This window comes from Thamnophis sirtalis, unplaced genomic scaffold (genome assembly GCF_051295495.1).
Source record: "Thamnophis sirtalis isolate CommonGarterSnake01/CBP01778 unplaced genomic scaffold, rThaSir2_p1.2 scaffold_12, whole genome shotgun sequence".
NCBI classification, from domain to species: Eukaryota; Metazoa; Chordata; class Lepidosauria; order Squamata; family Natricidae; genus Thamnophis; species Thamnophis sirtalis.
Window position 1 is genome coordinate 45,243,238 of NW_028261392.1, and position 20,322 is coordinate 45,263,559.

General features: G+C 43.6%; 1 protein-coding gene across 5 annotated transcripts in view; it reads right to left on the reverse strand.

Moving 5' to 3' along the window:
* MID1 (midline 1) overlaps positions 1 to 20,322 on the reverse strand; it is a 256,961-nt gene that overhangs the window by 71,780 nt on the left and 164,859 nt on the right. For all 5 annotated transcript variants that reach the window (XM_087726591.1, XM_087726589.1, XM_087726592.1 and 2 more), the window contains exon 2: positions 16,257 to 16,972. In XM_087726591.1, coding sequence (XP_087582717.1) covers positions 16,257 to 16,916 — 660 coding nt within the window. In that variant the 5' untranslated portion in view covers positions 16,917 to 16,972. The remainder of the gene's footprint in view (positions 1 to 16,256; positions 16,973 to 20,322) is intronic.

Below are 20,322 nucleotides of genomic sequence, written 5' to 3' on the forward strand. Positions count from 1 at the left end.
AGGGTCAATTTCCCAGATATTTCCACTATTTTCGTAACTAGTCAATGCCAAGCCAGGAATACTTATTTATTGTGCTTTAGGAGAAGGACAAGTCAAAAACATAAGTTAGGAGTTTCCCAGTAGGACCACACTTGCCAGAATTAAATTTATGGGTGATAAATAGAACATTGATCTTACCTGAACGTATCTTTTCAGGGAAAGAGAGGGAGTGGTCACGTGTGGGTATTCTCAAAGTCTGATTGGTCCAAGACTGATAGTAAACTTCTTAAATATTTCTTCCTTCCATTCTAGCCCAGTTTCCTCGAAGGCGAACAACGGAACTGAAACAAACAACACCCCCCCAAAAAAACCGGGTAACTCCCGACCCTCCCCTTGGCCTCACCCAAAAAAGGGCAGGTCGTGACCACTCCCTCTCTTCCCCTGAAAAGACACGTTCAGGTAAGACCAACATTCTTTTTCCAGTGAAAGAGAGGGAGTGGTCACGTGTGGGACATACTCAAGCTTAGTCCCAGGGAGGGGAAAAAAATAACAACTAAGGCCCAAGGGGAGCATCAACTGCCACCCTCTGCAGGACTCTCCGACCAAAGGATGCGCCCGAGGCGAACGCATCCAGACGATAATGTCGGATGAAAGGCATCAGCAACGCCCAAGTGGCTGCCCAACAAATGTCTTCAAAGGGGGCCCTCATGGCCCACGCCGCCGTGGTCGCGGCACTCCTAGTAGAATGGGCTGTAATTCCCGATGGGACAGGCCACCCCGACACCACATAGGCCTCCACAATGGCCTGACGCAGCCAATCGCCAATGATAGCCAAAGACACCCTGGCCCCCAAAGTCCCAGGTTGGAAAGAGACAAATAAGGTCTCCGACCTGCGGGTCCCCGCTGTCCGACAGAGATAGATCTGCAAAACCCTATAGGACTGCCTATGATAAGGATGAAACCGCGTCTCAGGCTTTTGAGCGTTGGATGGGAGGACCTTTTTCTTGTCCTTATTCCCAACGAGAATAGGGTCAAGAGCCTCCCCCAAAAGATTGGGATCCTTAAAGGGAGCAGCAGCCAGATTCCACTTGGCCTTGTTATCCATCTGCCAATTTCTAAGCCATAAGAGACGGCGGGAAGTAACCGAGGTGGCTAATGCGCTGGAGGCAAATTTCACCGTGTCCAGAGTCGCATCAGCAGAGAATTGAGAGGCAACAATAATTTTAGTCAGGTCCTGGTGGAGCCGTTCGTCCTGGATTGGAATGCGATCCTGGAACTGGTGCAGCCACATGACAGTAGTACAGTTGAAATAAGAGGTTGCCGCCGTGGACTTTATGGCCCAGGCAGTGGCATTGAAATTCTTCCGCAAGGTAAGCTCAGCGTGCTTATCCTCAGGTTTTAACTTATCCGCTGCATCACCGGACACCACTGGGGAAGAAGAGACCAAAGTAGCAATAAGGGTGTCAATAATGGGTAACTGGATGGCCTGGGCAAAGACCTGTTCCAGATTGTAGAAGCAGCAGTCATTGCTCCCTGGGTTAGAGAAATTGGAGGGATGGGCCCACTGGTTGGTCAGGACCTCCATAACCAAGGAGGGAGCAGGAATCTCCTCCTTGTTCATAGCCATGTTTGAGAACATGGCCATGTCCGGGTCCCTAGGCGGGGGTACTGTGGGATCCCTCATCCCAATTTTGGTGGTCTTCCTTGCCTTATTCATGAGAGTCTTGAACATGGCTGGAGAAAATAGGCCCAAGGAAGAAGGAGGATCGGGAGGGGCCGCATCTTCGTCCTCCGAGAATCCCATATCATGAGGATTCTCCTCCCCCATGACCGAAGGCTCGCTAACCATGGATGGGGAGGAAGCCCTATACTGGTGACAGCCTGCCCCCCTCCGTAATCTAGAAGAATGGGAGCTCCTGTCCCGCTGGGCAATGCCCCGCGAGATGGCTGCAGAAATAAGCCATTTAATACCTTCAGGAAGGTTCTCCAAATCCTCCATGTCCCTATAAGAAGAGATAGGCCCCTGAGGTGCCAACCTGTCCAAAGAACGAGGTCCCCTTGACGTCACGTCTAATGGATCTGCATAGCTGCCCCTTGCCAAAAGTGGGGAGGCCGCAGGGGAAGGGGACAGAGACCTCCTTCACCTGGAGTAGCTGCGGGATCTGGCCGGGGAGCCCGAGGAGGAAGAAGGACTGAACCCACGAGGTGAAGAATGTCCTGAAGGGGGCCTGATCAGTGATCTGGACCTGCTAGTAGAAACAGGCCTAGCAGACTTGGCCTGCCTTTCAGCCCTGGCGAAAGTCTTTTCTAGGGCCTTGTGCCTCCTGGTCTCCTCCCTCATGGGGGCCCTAGAGGGACACTGGGCTACTAAGGGCCTTGCTAGTGGATCCCTGGGTCCGGGTCCCTGCTCCAGGCCCACTTCCCCTCCCAACGGGCCTTCTGCCTGGCCCTGGGGAATTCCCGAGCCCTCCTCCATTCTCCCCACTTACGTGTCCTGGAGATGCAGAGGAAGAGCAGGCCTCTGTACGCCCCACCGGAGCCTGGGCCTCCAAAGGCAAGCAGGCGACCTAGGCCAATCACCTCTGGCCTAGGCCTCCCAATGGTCGCACGAGCAAGGATGGCCTCACGCACGTGGTGGCAGTCAAAATGGCCGCTGGAGCTCGCCAACAGCTAGTGTGGGCAGAGATGGAGGCCGAAAACGAAGTTCGGAGGCTGTGCCCAATGAATTGAACTATACAATCCTGGGGGCCCTGCGGCTCAAAGGCTTGTACCCCCAAAACTCTAAAAGCACTGGTACTTCAAGCGCAGCACGCGGCAGCCACCCAAAAGACAAGCGGCGGCTCCGCAAAACCTTGTACGTGCCTCGTGGCGCTAGCGGCACTTTCCTGCCGGCCCTGCCGAGAGAAACAGCCTCCACAAAAGCTGCGCTGGAGCACAGCACCCCTGCAATCCCGGGGATAGGTCTGAGGCTGCGGGCCCGCAGGTAGGAGAGCCAGAACACCCCATAGGCCCCCCACCACTGCCAGAGGCAGAAAAGACTCACCCCTGGGCCGCAGCTCCAAAAGAATTTTTAAGTAAATTTGAGTAAAAGACCATTGGCTTACTTGAAGGGTCTTTCTCTGGGTACCGCAGGAGAGTCCAAGCAATGGGTTAATTCAGTCTGCTTGCCCTGGAATGAGAAGTCTTTTCCCTGTCCATGCCTCCTGGCCTACATTCTTCAGAAAAAATAGAGAAGTCTGGACCGTGACGATGAAACAAGATGAGTCCAATATTCAATCCAGTTGACACGGAGATCACGAATCCCTGGACGGACCTGGGTAGGTTGGACTCTCCCGCAGTGCACAGAGAAGGACCCTTCAGGTAAGCCAATGGTCTTTCTCCTGTGCACCGCTTGGAGAGTCCAAGCAATGGGACATACCTAAGTTACTGTCCATCTGGGCGGACAGAAGGATGGTCCCGGGATTCGGTCGTAGGCACAACCGCCTGGAGCACCTTCCTGCCGAAAGATGCCTCAGCTGAGGCAAACACGTCCAGTCAATAATTTCTGACGAAAGGCGATGGTGAAGACCATGTGGCTGCCCTGCAAATCTCTTTGATTGTTGCTTGGGTGGCCCAGGCTGCCGAGGTGGCTGCGCTCCTTGTAGAGTGGGCGGTGATGTGACGCGGAACCGCCCTAGACTGACTTTTGTAGGCAGAAGTGATGCACGCCCTCAACCATCTGCCAATAGTGGATGCAGTGACCTTCTTGCCTAAGGAGCCAGGCTGGAAGGAAACGAACAAGGTTTTGGAATTATGGAAGTCCGATGAAGATAGACTTTCAGGGCCCGCCTAACGTCCAGTTTATGCCAAGAGTGCTCCCGTGGGTGAGATGGACGTGGGCAAAAATTCGACAAAATGATTTCTTGCGCCCTGTGAAACCAGGTGTTGACCTTCGGGATGAAAGAAGGATCAAGCTGCAAAACGACCCTGTTGGGATGAATGATGCACAGGTCCTGACAGACTGACAGGGCTGTCAATTGGGATATATGGCGGGCCGACGTAATGGCAATCAGGAATGCCATCTTTAATGTAAGGTGTCTGAGAGAGGATGAACACAGCGGCTCGAAGGGCGGAGAGGTGAGTGCTTGCAACACCACGGACAGCTGCCAGATAGGATACCGGTGCACGGTGGGAGGTCGGAGGTGCCCTTGAGGAAGCAGCGTACCCTGGGGACATTGCTGAGCGATAAGGAGGGATCCCTGGACCAGACAATGGGTAAGGCTGCCACCTGGTGCCACAGCGTGTTCGGGGAGAGGCCTTTTCCAAGGCCTCCTTGCAGGAAGTACAACACGTGGGATACAGGGACAGTGACCGGATCAAAGAGAGAGTCCTCACACCACCTGGCGAAGGTGGCCCAGGTGGCATCGTAGATTCTTGTCATAGAGGGATGACGGGCAGCCTGGATGGTTCGCACTACCTCCTCTGACAACCCCTCTTTCCTTAACAGGTCCCCCTCAAGTGCCAGGCGGTCAACTGGAGCCACTGGGATTCCAGATGGACAACAGCCCCCTGGTTGAGGGAGACCTGATCTGGAGGGATCTGCCACGGAGGGGATACCAACAGGCTGACCAAGTCGGCGAACCACAATCTCCGGGGCCAGTGGGAGGCCACAAGGATCACCTCTGCCCCCTCTGCTATGATCTTGGAAAGGACTTGCGGTAATAGAGGAAGAGGAGGGAAGGTGTATAGGAGGCCCCGGGGCCGGTTGCAACACAGGGCGTCCGTTCCTTCTGCCCCTGGAGTCGGGAACCAGGAGAAGAATCTCTTGAGTTGAGCATTCTCCCTGGTGGCGAAGAGGTCTATCAAGGGCGGGCCGAACCTATGAGACAGGTGGTGGAACAGCGCAGGATCGAGTCGCCACTCGGCAGGGTCTATGGTGGTCCTGCTGAGCCAGTCCGCTTGGGTGTTGTCCACTCCCGAGATGTGGTTGGAGCAGATGGACTCCAGGTGCCATTCCGCCCAATGGCCCAGGGCCTCCGCCTCTGCCATCAGTTGCTTGGATCTGGTGCCACCTTGGTGGTTGATGTGCGCCTTGGTGGCCACATTGTCCGTCATCAGGAGGACATGATGATTGTGAACTGACAGGTGGAAGTGACGAAGAGCCAATCTCGTCGCCCTCAGCTCCAGGAGATTGATGCTGCAGCGAGACTCTGTTGTGGATCACTTGCCCTGGACCACGAGGTGACCCATATGTGCTCCTCAGCCGGAGAGACTGGCATCTGTGGTGACAACCACCCAGTCAGGCTCTTTGAAGTGGTGACCTTTGAGGACTGCTGACGATGTCCACCATCAGAGGGACCTCTTCACCGCCTGGGGCATGTGAACCAGTATGGTCGAGTTGCTCCTGTTGGCTCTCTGGTGGGGCAGGAGAAGCCACTGCAGAGCCCTGGAATGGAGTCAGGCCCAGGGAATGATCAACAGGCATGAAATCATTTCCCCCAGCAATTGCGACAGGAGAGCCACCAGAACCTGCCTTGTACGCATCACCTTGTGTGTCATGGACCTTAAGAGCCTCTACCCTGTCCTGGGATAGGAACACTCTGCATGAAATGGTATCTATCACCGCCCCCAAGTGGTTGATTCTGGTGGAAGGGGTAAGGTGACTCTTTTCCAAATTGAGGGAAAATCCATGATTTCTGAGGGTCCTCATGGTGATGCGGAGGTCCCGCACAGCCTGCTGCCTGGACGACGACTGAATGATGTCGTCATCTAGGTAGCATTGCAGCCGTATGGGCCTGCGCCTGAGGTGGGCTGCCACCACCGCCAGAACCTTTGTGAAGGTTCTGGGTGCCGACGACAGGCCGAATGGAAGGGCTCTGTATTGGAAGTGTCGGCCGGCATAGAAGAAGCGCAGGAACCTCCTGTGCTGAGGACAGATGGGAATATGTAGATATGCTTCCTTTAAGTCGATATAAGTCAGGAGGTCTCCCTGGCAGATCCCCGCCAGGATGAACTGGAGGGACTGCATCTTGAACCTCCAGTAGGCTGTGCCAGTTGAGGTTCTTGAGGTCCAAGATGGCCCTCCACCCCCCCCCCCGAGTTCTTGGCCACCAGGAAGAGGATGGAGTAATAGCCCCTCCCCTCCTGACCGGGGGGCACCTGCTCTATCGTGTTATCTCCAGGAGGTGAAGGACTTCCTGGTTCATCCGCTCCCTCTTTAAAGGGCAGGAGGGAGTGGGGCATCTGATGAAGTTCCTGGGAGGAGGAGACAGGAACTCCAGGGAGAGCCCCTCCCTGATAGTCTGAAGGACCCAGGCGTCCTCCGCCGTCTGAGCCCAATGGGAGGCAAACAGCTGGAGTCGACCCCCAATGGGAGACAAAATCGGGCAGTCACTTGGACTTGCGGAAAGGCCTGTTGGAAGCCCCACCTTGGTTGAACTTATGGAACCCGTATTGCTACCTCCTCCTGTCCCAAAAGGAGGATCTGTCCTGTGTCCTATCCCCCGACTGGCCTGAGGGTCTGTTGGAAGAATTGAAGGAAGAGGACGTGGAGGGCTCAGAGGGATGGGAGGACTACCTTCTAGGGTAAGGCACGGATTTACGGTCTTGCTTCTTGGAAGTCGAAGGCAAGACCTTCCTTTTATCCTTTGACTCTATAAGGAAGGGGTCCAGATCCTCCCCAAATAGCTTGGGTCCCCTGAAGGGGGCCGATGCCAGCTTCCATTTGTCCTTCTGGTCCGCCTGCCAGTGGCGGAGCCAAATGAGGCAGCGGGATGTAACATTTGACGCCAAGGCTCTGGACGCAAATTTGGTGGCGTTTAGGGAGGCATCCGCGGCATACTGGGCAGCCGCAACTATCTTAGCCACGTCCTGATGGAGGCGAGCGTCTGCTGCTGAGAGTTTATTCTGGAGCTCTCGCAGCCAAATCACTACTGCCCTATTAAAAAAGGAGGCGGAAGAAGACGCCTTAATGGCCCAAGCTGCTGCAAGATGGGTCTTGTGGCACGCCTTCTCCTCTGCCTTGAGGCCCTCCAAGAAGTCCACGGGGAGGGGGGTGTTAGATGTAAGGGCCGTGATGGGAGGATCCACCGTTGGGAGTACTAGGAGGTCCTCCAGAGGGGGCTCCATGGTGCACAATTTTTTGTCCGCCCCACTGGGAGAGGACAAGGTGGCCAGTTGGTTCCACTGACGCTGGATCAGATCTAAAAATAGCTCAGGGACCGGCATCAGCTCCTGTTGAGAAGCCGGAACCTTGAACATGGCCGCGATGGGGTTTACCGGAACAGCCTCTGATGGGGGCTGAGCGGGCTTGGGTTTAACCCCAACTCCGGTAGCCGCCTTGACCTTATGCAGAATAGATTTTAAAAGGCTGGGCTTGAAGAGACCAGAGAAGGCCGGGGCATCGGGCGGAAGGTCCTCATCCTCTGAAAGCACATGAATCTCCTGATCAGGGTCCTCAATGACAGAGGTCTCATTGACCATCGAGGATTCAAAAGAGGGGTGGCGCGCCGGCTTTGCCGGAGGGGGATCACCCTGGGCTGGCTGAGAAGAACCGGGAGAGATGGAGGGAAGATTTTTTTTTTAGATTTTTTTAGATTTATTTATTTATAGGCCGCCCTTTTCCCTGAGGGGACTCAGGGCGGCTTACAATCAAAAAAGGAAGGGGAGTGTAGGACAATACCAAAAAGAAATGTGCACAAAGTAAATTAGACAATAAAACTCAACATTCACTCAGCATTCGGGAGGGGCGAAAATAAGATTATCCCCAGGCCTGACGGGCTAGCCAGTTCTTGAGGGCTGTGCGGAAGGCCTGGACGGTGGTGAGGGTACGAATCTCCACGGGGAGATTGTTCCATGGTGTCGGAGCCGCAACAGAGAAGGCTCTCCTCCGAGTAGTCGCCAGTCGGCACTGACTGGCAGATGGAATACGGAGGAGGCCAACTCTATGCGATCTGTTTCCACATACCCGCCTTGATGCTCTTGGCAATGGCCTGGGCCACCACAGCTTGCATGCGAGGAGATAACTCGGATTCGTGGTCTGAATCAAGTTCCTGGTCAGTGGGCTCCCCCTGAAGGGTGAGGGGACCTTCTGAAAGGCCAGGCCTGAGGGTCTCTTCAGGCATGAGTCCCTGATCATAGGACCAAGAAGGGGTTGGAGAGGAGGGAGCTAAGGATCTGTCAGGAGACAAGTCCTGAGACTCCACCTCTTTGGCTAACAAGGCTGCAGGATCCCCCCCTGGGGGGGGAAGAGCAGAGGATTCCCCAGGCGGAGAGGCTTGGGGGGGCTACTTCTCCGCCATGTGCCTTGCCCTCTTGAATTGCTTGTCAAGAGCTCTCTGGCACCGTTCAGTGTCCTTAGCCTCAGCAACAGAGGGGGTTCTTGGGGTTTTGCCCTTGGCTGACCACCCTACCCCTGCCTGACCCACCATCCTTAGCAGGAGGGGAGACCTTACTAGCAACCTGTGCAGGACCCGGTCTACCAGATAATGAACCTGATGCAGAGGGTTCCATGGTAAATGACTACACAGGTTGCTCTGACAAGTGCAGGGAGCTGGCAGGAATACTGGATGCTCTGACTGGCTACACTGCAACAAAGGAAACAAAAAAGAGGTCATAAGACGAGGATCATATATAAAAAACACTCTATGTTATACAAGAAATAACAATAAAGGGAAAGGCAGTGCCAGAGAGAACCAGAGTAAATGGAGGCGAGAGGTCTGCAGTATAAGCTGCAAGACCCATCAGGAGAAACAGGGAGGCCCCGGCACATGCAAAGAAAAAAACTTTTGATTTACAAGCATGGCCCAGGACCCATCCCTGTGCCAGAGCGCAGGCCACGAGCGGCACTGGAACTGGCACTGCTTGGTGCACATTGAGGATGGCAGAGGATCAGTTGAGGAGCCCCCCGCTGTGCCCCCTGTTCATCCAGCAGCTCCCGATGAGGTGTGGCTGAAGCGGTAGGCCTAAGCAGAAAAAGGGCGCAAAAGGGTCCTTGCAAAATGGCCACCACAACAGCGTGGGGAAGGAGGACAAGCGTGGCACGCGCGCGACTAAACTGCCGGCTTCACGCACCTCCACGGCAGGCTAGAGAGAAGCTATGGCCGAAAAATGAAAAAACTCTGGAAAAAACAACACAGGAGGGATCACAGAAGTTGCTGCGTGCCTTAAAAGCCTTACCGCTGCTTGCTGCGCTTTTAAAAGACAAGCGGCAGGCCTCCAAAGCCGGCTGACTCAGCGAGGCAATGGAGAACCCTCCCCCACCATCATGCCTACCTCCTGGCCTCAGAAAGGCTCGTAATTCAGCAAACCAGCGAAGCAAGGAACAGGGAAGGTAAATAGGAAGGTTTAGAAGGGAAAAGAATTAGTTTGGAGAGTCCAAGCCAAAGGGAAAAGACCAAATAGCTGGAGCTCACAGAAAAACAATCCGAACGGGCTTGACTGAGAATTTTTTTCTGGAGAATGTAGCCACACCAGGAGGCGTGGCCAGGGAAAAGACTTCTCAATCCAGGGCAAGCAGACTGAATTAACCCATTGCTTGGACTCTCCAAGCGGTGCACAGGAGAATTTAAAGTGTCCAATTGAACCGAATATAGCAAACCAATTGAATAAAAAAGAAAACCACACTTTCCTTCTACTCACAACTCAAGCAATGCTTGGACCAAGAGACTGAGAGGAAACTGGGCTAGAATGGAAGGAAGGAGCATTTAAGAAGTTTACTCTCAGTCTTGGACCAATCAGGCTTTGAGAATACCCACACGTGACCACTCCCTCTCTTCCACTGGAAAATAACTGAGTTTCTTTGATTATGGTCAATATTAGAGTCTTCACACGTGAATGATATTGGAGGAAGAACATTGGACTACAATTAATTACATAATAGAAAACACAAAAGCAAAGTAAAGCTGTCGTTCAATGGATTTCCAGGTGTAGGATACAGAATAAAACCAGGATTATTGTGTCAAATAGTAGGTGAAATTTGAAAATTAAAGAGGACAGTTGTACAAGCAAGATATAAGAACCATAGTTAAGATTAAGATCAATATAAGGATGAAATTCAATATGCTTAAATTAAGCAAAAAGAAAACTTTGAAGATAAAGAAACTGAAATCAAAATGAAAAATATTTCCATAATTTTGAAAATAATTCCAGATATTATTCAGGTATTACATAATGAGAGAAAGATAAAGATGAAGTTCTGGGTAACAAAAAAAAATGTGGGACAACTAAGAGAAGCAAGAAGGATCTAATAATCAAGGGGTTCAATATAGATGAGCGTATTAAAAAAGAAACAAGTTATCTTTTTAGGAAGGTTAAAGAATTGATAGCAGAATATATAGTATATCTAAGATACAAAGAGTAATCAAAGAAACATCTAATAGAGACCAGAGAAGTTAAAGGAATATGGACTATTTATCGTTTGAAATTGGGATTATAAAATTATTGCTCCTTGGGGCAATGCTCAGGAATAAAACTCTAGGAAAAAATATTTTCAACAAAGTTGAGGAAATCTAAAAAAGGCATAGATGACAAATATGGGATCTATTAATAGAACATCCTTTGGAGTTCTATGAATTATTGTGGATTGAGTGACTAGAGTGATTAGGATTACAGTGATGAAAGTTTGTCTATACAGTCACAAGGAATTGAGTTCAATTCACTGGCTCCTAACTAACATAAATTAATGCCTTTAAAACATTTGAAAAAATGTATAAATTACATTAATGTAATGACCACAACAATAACATTCTTAATTATGTTAAAATAAAGTGCAAAAGAATATATCCTTACCATTTGCACATCTGTTACATATATATGCCCTAATTACAATCTTACTGCAAATTCTTTCTGTGTAATTAACACACACAGCACAAGACACATCTGGATACTATTTGCAGAAGTTAAATGCAAGCATTGCCCTTTTTTTAAAGGATTTTTCTTCAAGGTCATGCACTTTAACTCACAGGGGCACTAGCAAAAAATGAAATGGCTTAGTGCTTTTCTTAAAGTGTCATTTCTTTTATATGCTTTTTCAGATTTTGATAATGAATGGCTATTACATTCACTGTTAAACCAGTGCAGCTTTGCATGCCTCAATCAGACAAGTGTACAGAGATCTTAATTAAACCACAAAAGGAGCTAGATTGTAATGACATTTTTTTTGTTTTCTGGCTAATGAAGGATGAAATATTGTTTAAATAATTAGCAACACTGCTGGGACAGAATGTCAGTAATTACATAGTTTGACACTCAAAAACTGCTCAAGAAGAACCAGTTCCTGGGCAATTAAAATATAGGAAATTTTCAATAATTTAAAAACCCAAATAAACTGATCATGGATCAGACAAAACATTTAAATATGTAGAAGTCTCCTTATGGAATAGTACAATGCAAAAAAATTTACTCATACATAATTTCCAGGGTGTGCGGTAGGACCCCCCCCCCCTTAATAATAGGGTTCAGTCAGTTATTTTTTCAATGGTTGTCAGGCACAAGTTGCATTTTAACCACTACAAATCATATTCAAAGTTTACAATAGACTTAGGAAAGGAAAAAGAGAAAAAATATACAATTTACTTTGGGTAATCCAATTAAGCTGTTTGGCTGTTGTTGGAACTGGAAGTGAAAACTAATTTTGGGACTGTTGCATAGAAGGGGAATTCCATTATGTGAGCAGGTTTTTACTTGCATGATATTGGATTATGTCACTTAGTATTATTCTAAAACAACCCGAACCTTGATAATTTTTGCTGAAATATATTATCCTCTTTCAACCATGTATTAAGCACCATTTCTTCCACAACAACTAGACAAACACCACTCCCACAATTAGCAATTTAATAAATGACTTTTTAAAAAGAGAGAACATGGAAATCTGCATTACTCTTTTGCTTCAAAATACAGTATCAAACTAGATAGGTTTCCAAGACAGATTATTAGGCAAAGGGACCAATTATCTATTCTCACTGAAGAAACCGTTTCTTCCAATGCAAATACCAGAGACACAGACAACCCTACTGATCTGGATTAGCTTGGCAGTAATTATAGAGCTAAAATTCCCTATATTTCTTCCTGGATTATGTTCTGGGGCCAATCATTACACTGTATCTATTATTCACTTATATAATGCCAATTTCATAACTACCAAATGAATAGATGCTGTTTTATTAGCCTTTTAGTATCTCTCACAACAAAAATTGTAGCATATTATCCCAAATATTTTGTGACTTAGAATCCATGAAACTCTCTGCCATAAATAATAATCACAATAATAGTACCGTAATAGTAGTGGCGGCAGCAGAACTCACTGTAAATGGAAATGAACAATAATGAACATCATTTCTGAAAGTTAGTGATTACTAATCAGGTAAATTAGCTTTTAACAAGCCTTTATTATTCTGGTTACAGGTTATCCTCAATTTATGACTGGTAATTTAACAACCATTTCAAGTTATGACGGACTCCCAAAAAGGTACTTACAATCCAATTTAAAGTTCTGATGGCCACCCCTATCCCACAGTCATTTGATCGCATTATAACTTGATTTTGATTGCAGAAAAATATAATACTAATTTGAATGTATTCGTACTATTCATTTCTTATCACAGATTTATTTTTGATTGTTTAAAAATAAATCTGTGATAAGAAATAAATAGTATTTTTATTTACTAATTGTATTTTGGTGATCAAGCAACTTATATATAGTCAATGGAAAGTCTATTGACTTTTACCTAAGAACATTCCATTACTGCATAGCAAAATTCATTTTCTTTATTTAAAGAGCGACTTCCAATGATTGCAGATACTGATACTGACAAGAATACGTTATCATAAATCCCACAGATTTATAAATGCACTAATTCTACTGATAAATATTATTATTACTGTGTTTCCCTGAAAATAAGACAGGGTCTTATTTTCTTCTGACCACCGAAATAAGCACTTGGGGAGGTCTTATTTTTGAGGTGCAGGAGATGGCGAGTGTGGTCACCTCATGGCTGCTGCTGTGTTGCAATATTTTGGGGAAGGCTTATTTTAGCGCATGTGCTCAAAAGACCAATTGGGCTTATTATCCAGGGAGGTCTTATTTTCAGGGAAACAGGGTATCAATGCAGCAAATTCATCATCATGAACTCTTATTATCAGAATACAAATGTATTATAGTTTGTGATCTTGTTTTGCCACAGTAGCACCATTACTTTGGGAGCAACCGCTGAATGCTAGTTGACTTCCAAGTACTACCCCAACTAATCCACTTGTTATCTTTAAAGCCTTACATTTCTCAGGACCAATGCCAACCCAGTAACAGCTGGAAGAAATTGCCCTCACTGTATGCCTATGTTGAAGGAATGTCATATTGACAATGAAGCCACTTGTTCTACACTACTGCCCTCTTCTGTGTAACAGGATTTCCCTGAGGGTTTCAGTAGCTTGAACCCTGTTTAGGGAGGCCTTGTTGTCCAAGGAAGTCTTGGGGGTTGAAAAGAGATAATCTGCTAATGATTGCATACAAAATAAACACAAAATTGTTAATCAATGCAATGGAATTGATAAGCTAATTATAAATATTAGGTGGTACGGATTTAACTTTTTTAAAAAACTGGCACAGAATATATGCCATTTGGAATTAGCTATAACTGAAGCAGCATATAAGCCTGAAAAGTAAGTTAAAAAGAAAAATATTATTCATCTACAGCATGATTATTTAACTACCATATTTTTCAGAGTATAAGATGCACCGGAGTATAAGACGCACCAAGATTTTGAAGAGGTTAATTTTTTAAAAAAGTTTTTGCACTCTGCAGGGCTCCCAAACCCTTTGCATGCCTCATTTTTTGTGAAAAACGGGACATGCAGAGAGTTTGAAAGGCCTGCAAAGTGCTCCTGGGGGCTGGGGGTGGGCAGAAAAATGAGCACAAAATGGCCCATTTTTTGGAAAAAGCAGGGCACGCATAGGCTTTGGGAGGCTTGTAGAGTGTTCCTGGGGCTGGTGGGGGCACAAATGAGCAAAAAAATGGCCCGTTTTTCACTAGTTTTTGCCCTCCCCAGACCTCAGGAGCACTTTGCAGGCCTCCCAAACCCTCTGCACATCCATTTTTGCGAAGGGGGTGGTATGCTGTATTAAGTGTATAAGATGCACTCAGATTCTCACCCTCTTTTTGGGGGGGAAAGGTGCATCTTATACTCCAAAAAATATGATAAATGCTGAGTTTTAAAATTTGAATATGTAATCAATCAATCAATAAAGTATACTAAATAAAAAATGATTAAATTGGTGCATTACTGTAAATATTTGAAATGCTAGAGTTCCCTATAATAAGCAGAAGCAATCAATTAAAAAAAAATGAGATGTCCCACGTTTAACTAAGAAAATTTGAATATCTGCATATTGTCTGGATTTGATAATCCAACATGTATTAGATACAAAAGTGCTTTACAATTGTTTTTAAATTGATTAGGTTAGCTTTAAAATGTAAACCAATAGTTCACAAATATTAGTGAATTAAATCTCTGAAATGACTTATTTCAGTTTATCCATGTTTGTTTATCAATGTGAACATGTGAATTTGCTACAAAATGCTACTGTTATTTAAAAAGATGCTTCTTTTATTTACTAATTGTATCCTGAGGTATGTGACAGACACCTATAAGGTATAACTTAGCTGGTCCAGGAGGCATGCCAGAACTGTAATGTACAGGGTTACTCATGTAACACAGAAAAGGTTGAAATAAAATTTAAATAATAGTATAGTTAAGCTGGCTTGAACATGAACACAAAGCATACGCAAATTATATTCTATAATATATTTGATGTATTGTATGCTTTAAAATATATTTCTTAAGCTTTTTGCAAAAGCCTAAGAATAATGGAACATCTTAAAATTAAATAATCCAGTAAATAAATACAATATGAATTTATGAACAACTGCCAAGAAAAATATATAAGCCATGCAAATAATAAAAGATTATGGCAATAAGTAATAGAAACTATGTAGTTGTCATATATTTTCTATTTAAATTATTACCTCTCAATAAGTTTATTGATGATAAATAATTATTATTAAATTATTATCTAAAAATTAAGTACAACTTTTTAAATAAATCTGGGCAATGCTGTAGTCCAAACCAAACTGGCATCATTTATCTTTTAAAAACTATATATTAAAACAAGGTTTTTGTGTACTTTGAAGAATGTTCCCAAAATCATTTTCTAATGAAACATTGTAGATGCATAAAATTATACATCTATGTGTATTTATAGAGAAGTAAAAAATATAAATGTAGATATAGATTGTTTTCAAGGTAAGCATCACAGTAGCCAAAGTTCAAACCCCTCCCCCCACAAGCACCTACTGTAATTTTCTACAAACAATCAGAATAGCATTTCCTTAAGGGAACTGGAAGAATAGACTTTTGTTTCGTCCCGTCTCCCCCACCCCATTTTTTTTTTGCTTTTAATGTGACATCTAAAATAGCAGATGGATACAGTACAGGAATTACACTATTCTGTTTAAATCTGTTCCACACTACTGTAAAACCGCAGAAGCGGAATCCTAAAGACCTTCTGCAATGAAATATAATACTCATCTATTGCTGTATTTGGTTATAATGTTTATAATGTGGGAAAGTTATTAAGAACATTTCAAAGATGCTATTCATTTTTTAACGGAAAGCTCATATAACAAGTTTACTTGATTAGATCAGTAAGTAAGTAATGAAGGTACCAAAGGTATTGACATTTTATCAATGGGATCAAACAAGTTCTTTGAGCTGTCAGTCTAAACACTTTGCGACCCACTAAACTTAGCAACCAGTGTAGATTGTTTTGTTAAAGTTATATTAATAACTTAAGGCATTTTTACCACTAACTTAAGATTTTTGGCTTCAAAAGTCTGTATAGAATATTGCTCTTTTTCTAAATGTCAGTAGACCAGGCCACAGATAACTGTAAATGGAGACCCATTCTATAATTACTTGGGCATTCTCAAAATATTTCAGTATGAATGTACAAACCACACCTTTTAAAATTGGAAAACCTGAATCAAAGTTAAGTATATATAATATTTTCTTCAGCATTGGCATTTCAATTTCCTACACGAAAATCTAGGTTTGACATAGATCAATTCATTTCTAATTCAAAATTGACAATTTATATAGGACCAGCCTCAGCAAATTCACAGGAATGTGGAATACAAGAATGGCAAATGCAACATGCAAATATTAGCCACACAAATAAGGTAAAAATCTTTCATTTCCTGGCACTACACTTCTTAGTATAAACAAATTAAGATGAAACTAACCTTTAATTTGTCATAGCGTTCACTTAGAGCTGCCACTTGGTGATCACGATGCCTCCCAACCAGTTTACACAAGGCACAGATTAACTGGTCATCAGTCACACAATACATGTTAACTTTCTCATCTTCATGCTCCAGACACATCAATCCTCTGATATGTGAGTCAGGAATAGGCTCAATCAAACGGTGTCCAGTAAATGGCTTCTTGTTTGGATGAGTTGTTTTTAGGCATTCCTCACAATAGGATACCTCACAAGTTACACAGGTCTTGACTGCCTCCTGAGCAGGATCTTGGTCACAGAACTGGCAGAGAACTTTTTCACTCGATGACATGCTGTTGGTGTCAAAAGCTCGTTCTCGGCGAGTTTCGCTGGGAGAATTGGGCCCGCTCACAGAAGCTTTCTGAAATCTGTCTATAATATTCTGCAGTGTGACGTTGCGCTTCAATCCGTCTAGACCCCGTTGACTGAGGGTGATGACATAACGACAAGTGGGGCACTGGAAGGCGGTGATAGATTCCACTGATTCGTTGGTAGCACACTGGGAGACTAAGATGCGATGTGCACAGTTGAAACAGAGACTGTGAGCACAAGGCAGCAGCAATGGATCCTCAAACAGCTCCAGACAGATAGGGCAGGTCAGTTCTGACTCCAGTGTTTCCATCTTCAAGCAAAGGTTTCCTGTGTCATCAGCAAAATCCAGGGAAGCCAATCAGCTATCTGAAAGCATAGTATAATATTCAATTAGACTAAAGAGGAAATTCTATTTCAAATGTCTCTTTCAAGTTATATTTTCAGTTATTTGGCCATATTTTTTCAGAGTGAAGGTGACACATTTTAAATCCATCTATGTGTTCAAGATATTTAAAAACCCTTTTTCTTATGTTTTCCTAAGCTTCTATTTCTATCTTTAATTGCAATAAATCCAGAGCAGTTAGGCAGACATTTGATAAACTTTTATATTATTTAGGAACTATACTGCAATGCAGTAAAGGCAGACATATACTACCACTATGGTGAAATCTGTTATAGCAATTCAACTCAATCACACTATGAAATCAGCTAATTTCCACCCCCCACCCCACCTAGGGGCTTAATGCAATTGGACCTTAGGAGTAACATTGGAATTAGAAATGTGTCAATTCATTTACTATTTATATCTTAAATTGCAACTTTGGGGTTCCACGTTAATTTGCATTTGCAAAGGACAATGGTCACTAGCTTGTGAGTGCAGGAGTCATATGTCTCTAAAAGAATTTGTGACGACAAAACAAAATATGCAAACATTTAGAGCAAATAGAGTGAAATGAGAGAATATGCTAACAGATATAGACTAGAAGGAGAAAAAATAATTATTATAATGAAAATTGCACTTCAATAAGTCAGAAACCTAGCAAGAATATCATGTTATTTGCTAATCAGAGAACTTAAAAAAATCTTTTTTTTTTTTTGTTTATTGCAGGTATGGAAGTGCCAAGAATTACTGTTCTTTCCAGCCACAAAGTACAAATACTGTTTTACTGTGTAAATATTGTTTTTACAGCTTTGCTGGTTAGCCAAAATGCAGTGTAACTGAACAATTATTTTTCTCAGCAAGGAATTCAGGGACATGCAGCAGCCATTCCACCCTTGAAAAAGATTGATCAGCCTCTGAAACGACTGAAACTAGTCTTCATTTCCTCCTTCACTGAAGATGTTACATGAAATGATTTTGAAAGAATTGCCCTATGTTATGCTTTTTCCCTAAGCTCTTGTCAAGGTCTTGTATTGTTATAAGTAGACAGATCAGTGAACCATAAGCAAAAGCTCTGCTTCACACTCACAGAAATCTACCTCTTAAGAGTACAGTCCATTTAAACTCTGCGGTTCATAAAAAGGACGGTTTCAGATGGCCCAGCTGCGTACTCTGTAAGGTTGCCCTATTGTGTGAACATTTCTCTTTTTATTCCCCTAAAATTAACATGGAAATCTTGATTCATTAAGAGTGAAGGGAACTTTATGCTCATTAGCAAGCTTTGGAGCTAAATCTCTTTGAATGACCAGTACTTCCCCACAATTAAACTGAGGGATGCAGTTCAGGGATGGCAATGCCATGTGTAACTACATTAAATCATAATACCAAAAAAAGTATTCAACAACGGAAGACAGTTGCAAATCAGACTTTAATGTTTATTCACAGCTGCTCATCATGATGGCAAAAAAATATTTGTACCAGAGGAACATGAAAAATGTGCCATTGGATTTCACACTTATTTGCCAAAAAGTTAGAGAATCTCAAATAGCCTCCACTATGGATAACACTGGATTCAATAAACTTTATGTTGTCTGCTTTATTCATTCCCCGCTTGTTATTTTGACACTCCGAAATACCTTCCATAGGAAGTCTTTAATCCTATAAACTGGAAAAAAACACTGGATTTGGAGGGAAGGGCAATCAATCAATGGGGGAAATAATACAGTTCCCTAATTAAAATAATAAGGCATTCTTGAAATGATGCATATTTATGGCATAGTAATCACATATTGATGTCTTAAAGTAGCTAGTTAAGTGTTAATTATTCACTGAATTATAGATTGGATCACAGTTTCAGGACAAATTTGTGCAAGGGCACAACTGTATAGTGATTTCAATGGTATGAAAAAAACTGAATTAACAGCAACAACTCTGAATCTAGATATTATGAGACACAGAGTGCAATCACATGAAAAAAGCAAATATTTACAAGTGTTTCCTTAAGAAAAGACTTTTTAGGTAATCCGGGATCTTAAAGAAAATTCTACTAATGAAAATTTTATGTAGCTTAGATTATAGTGTACCGGACAAATACTGCATGGTCTAGTATTTAATTTTTATTTCTGTAGTTCATTTTTCTGCCAAAGGTTCATCTGCCACTTGGATTGTGAGTAATAATCATCCTGGATAAAAAGTCAATTCTCTTGCATTTACATACAAACAAATTAAATAAGAAAAATATTTTCTAAAATCTACATATGTATATGTCTTTTTTCCCTTCTCCATATTTATAATGTCTCACAAAAAGAGGGGTGGGGAGAGAAAGAGAGATATGTAGATACATAGGCTTTCTTTACAAAACATTCCTGTTCTACATACAAAATTGTCTTTCTATTTTGTGAAGCCACCTGTACAGATTTTTGCACCGAAGCAATTAGAAAACTACTTCAAACAACTGTTCTGCCTAGAGGAATGGATCAAAAGTTAGTGTCTATAAAGTGGATAAATATATTAGCCTAACAGAACAGTAAGACCAGATCTCTGTTGGTGCATCAAAGAAATTAAAATCTTCAACAACATTCAATCGAGAGCTAACCTTTTCCTTAGCCATTATTCAGGATTTACTTTACCAGCAGATAGAAAAGAGATGGTGTGGTACAGTGTGGTCTGGCTCCTAAAACAAGACTGCTGGAGTTTAAAGTAAAATTGTGCTGTCACAAACTTGACTAGAAGTGAGCTTCAGTGCCAATCCAATCAGCTTCCATATGAGAAATGCATGAATATCAGGCAGCAAAATATTTGGCCCCTGCCTCGCCATTATAGTAACCTCAAAAGGAAAAGGATCCAAACATTTCAAACACATTGCTGCACATTTAAGTCCAGAGTTAATTTCCTCCCACCCAAATGAACTGTGCCAAGAAGTACTTGAAAGACTGTAGTCATGTTTCTTAAGCCATAAAAAACATTTTCTACAGGTTTTTTTTAAAAAAATACGTTTACCATAAATACTAATAACAATGAATGATTTCTAGAAATAACCAAATACATAATTATTATACAAAGAAATATGTTCATTCAAAGATATAGATATTAATTCACATGTTCAAAGCAAACATGTTAAGAGTGATGTTGCAAAGCATGTCAAAGAACCAGTAATAAAAAAAATGACTAATAACATCCTAATATTAAACAACCATTTGAAACAAGCTTAATATCAGGGATACATTTCACATATCTAACACAAGTCTCCTACAGGATTTCAAGTAATGGTAGATTTAAAAAAAATTAAAGAAAAATAAACAAGTAAAATAAAGTTAATTTTATTTTTGTCTTATTT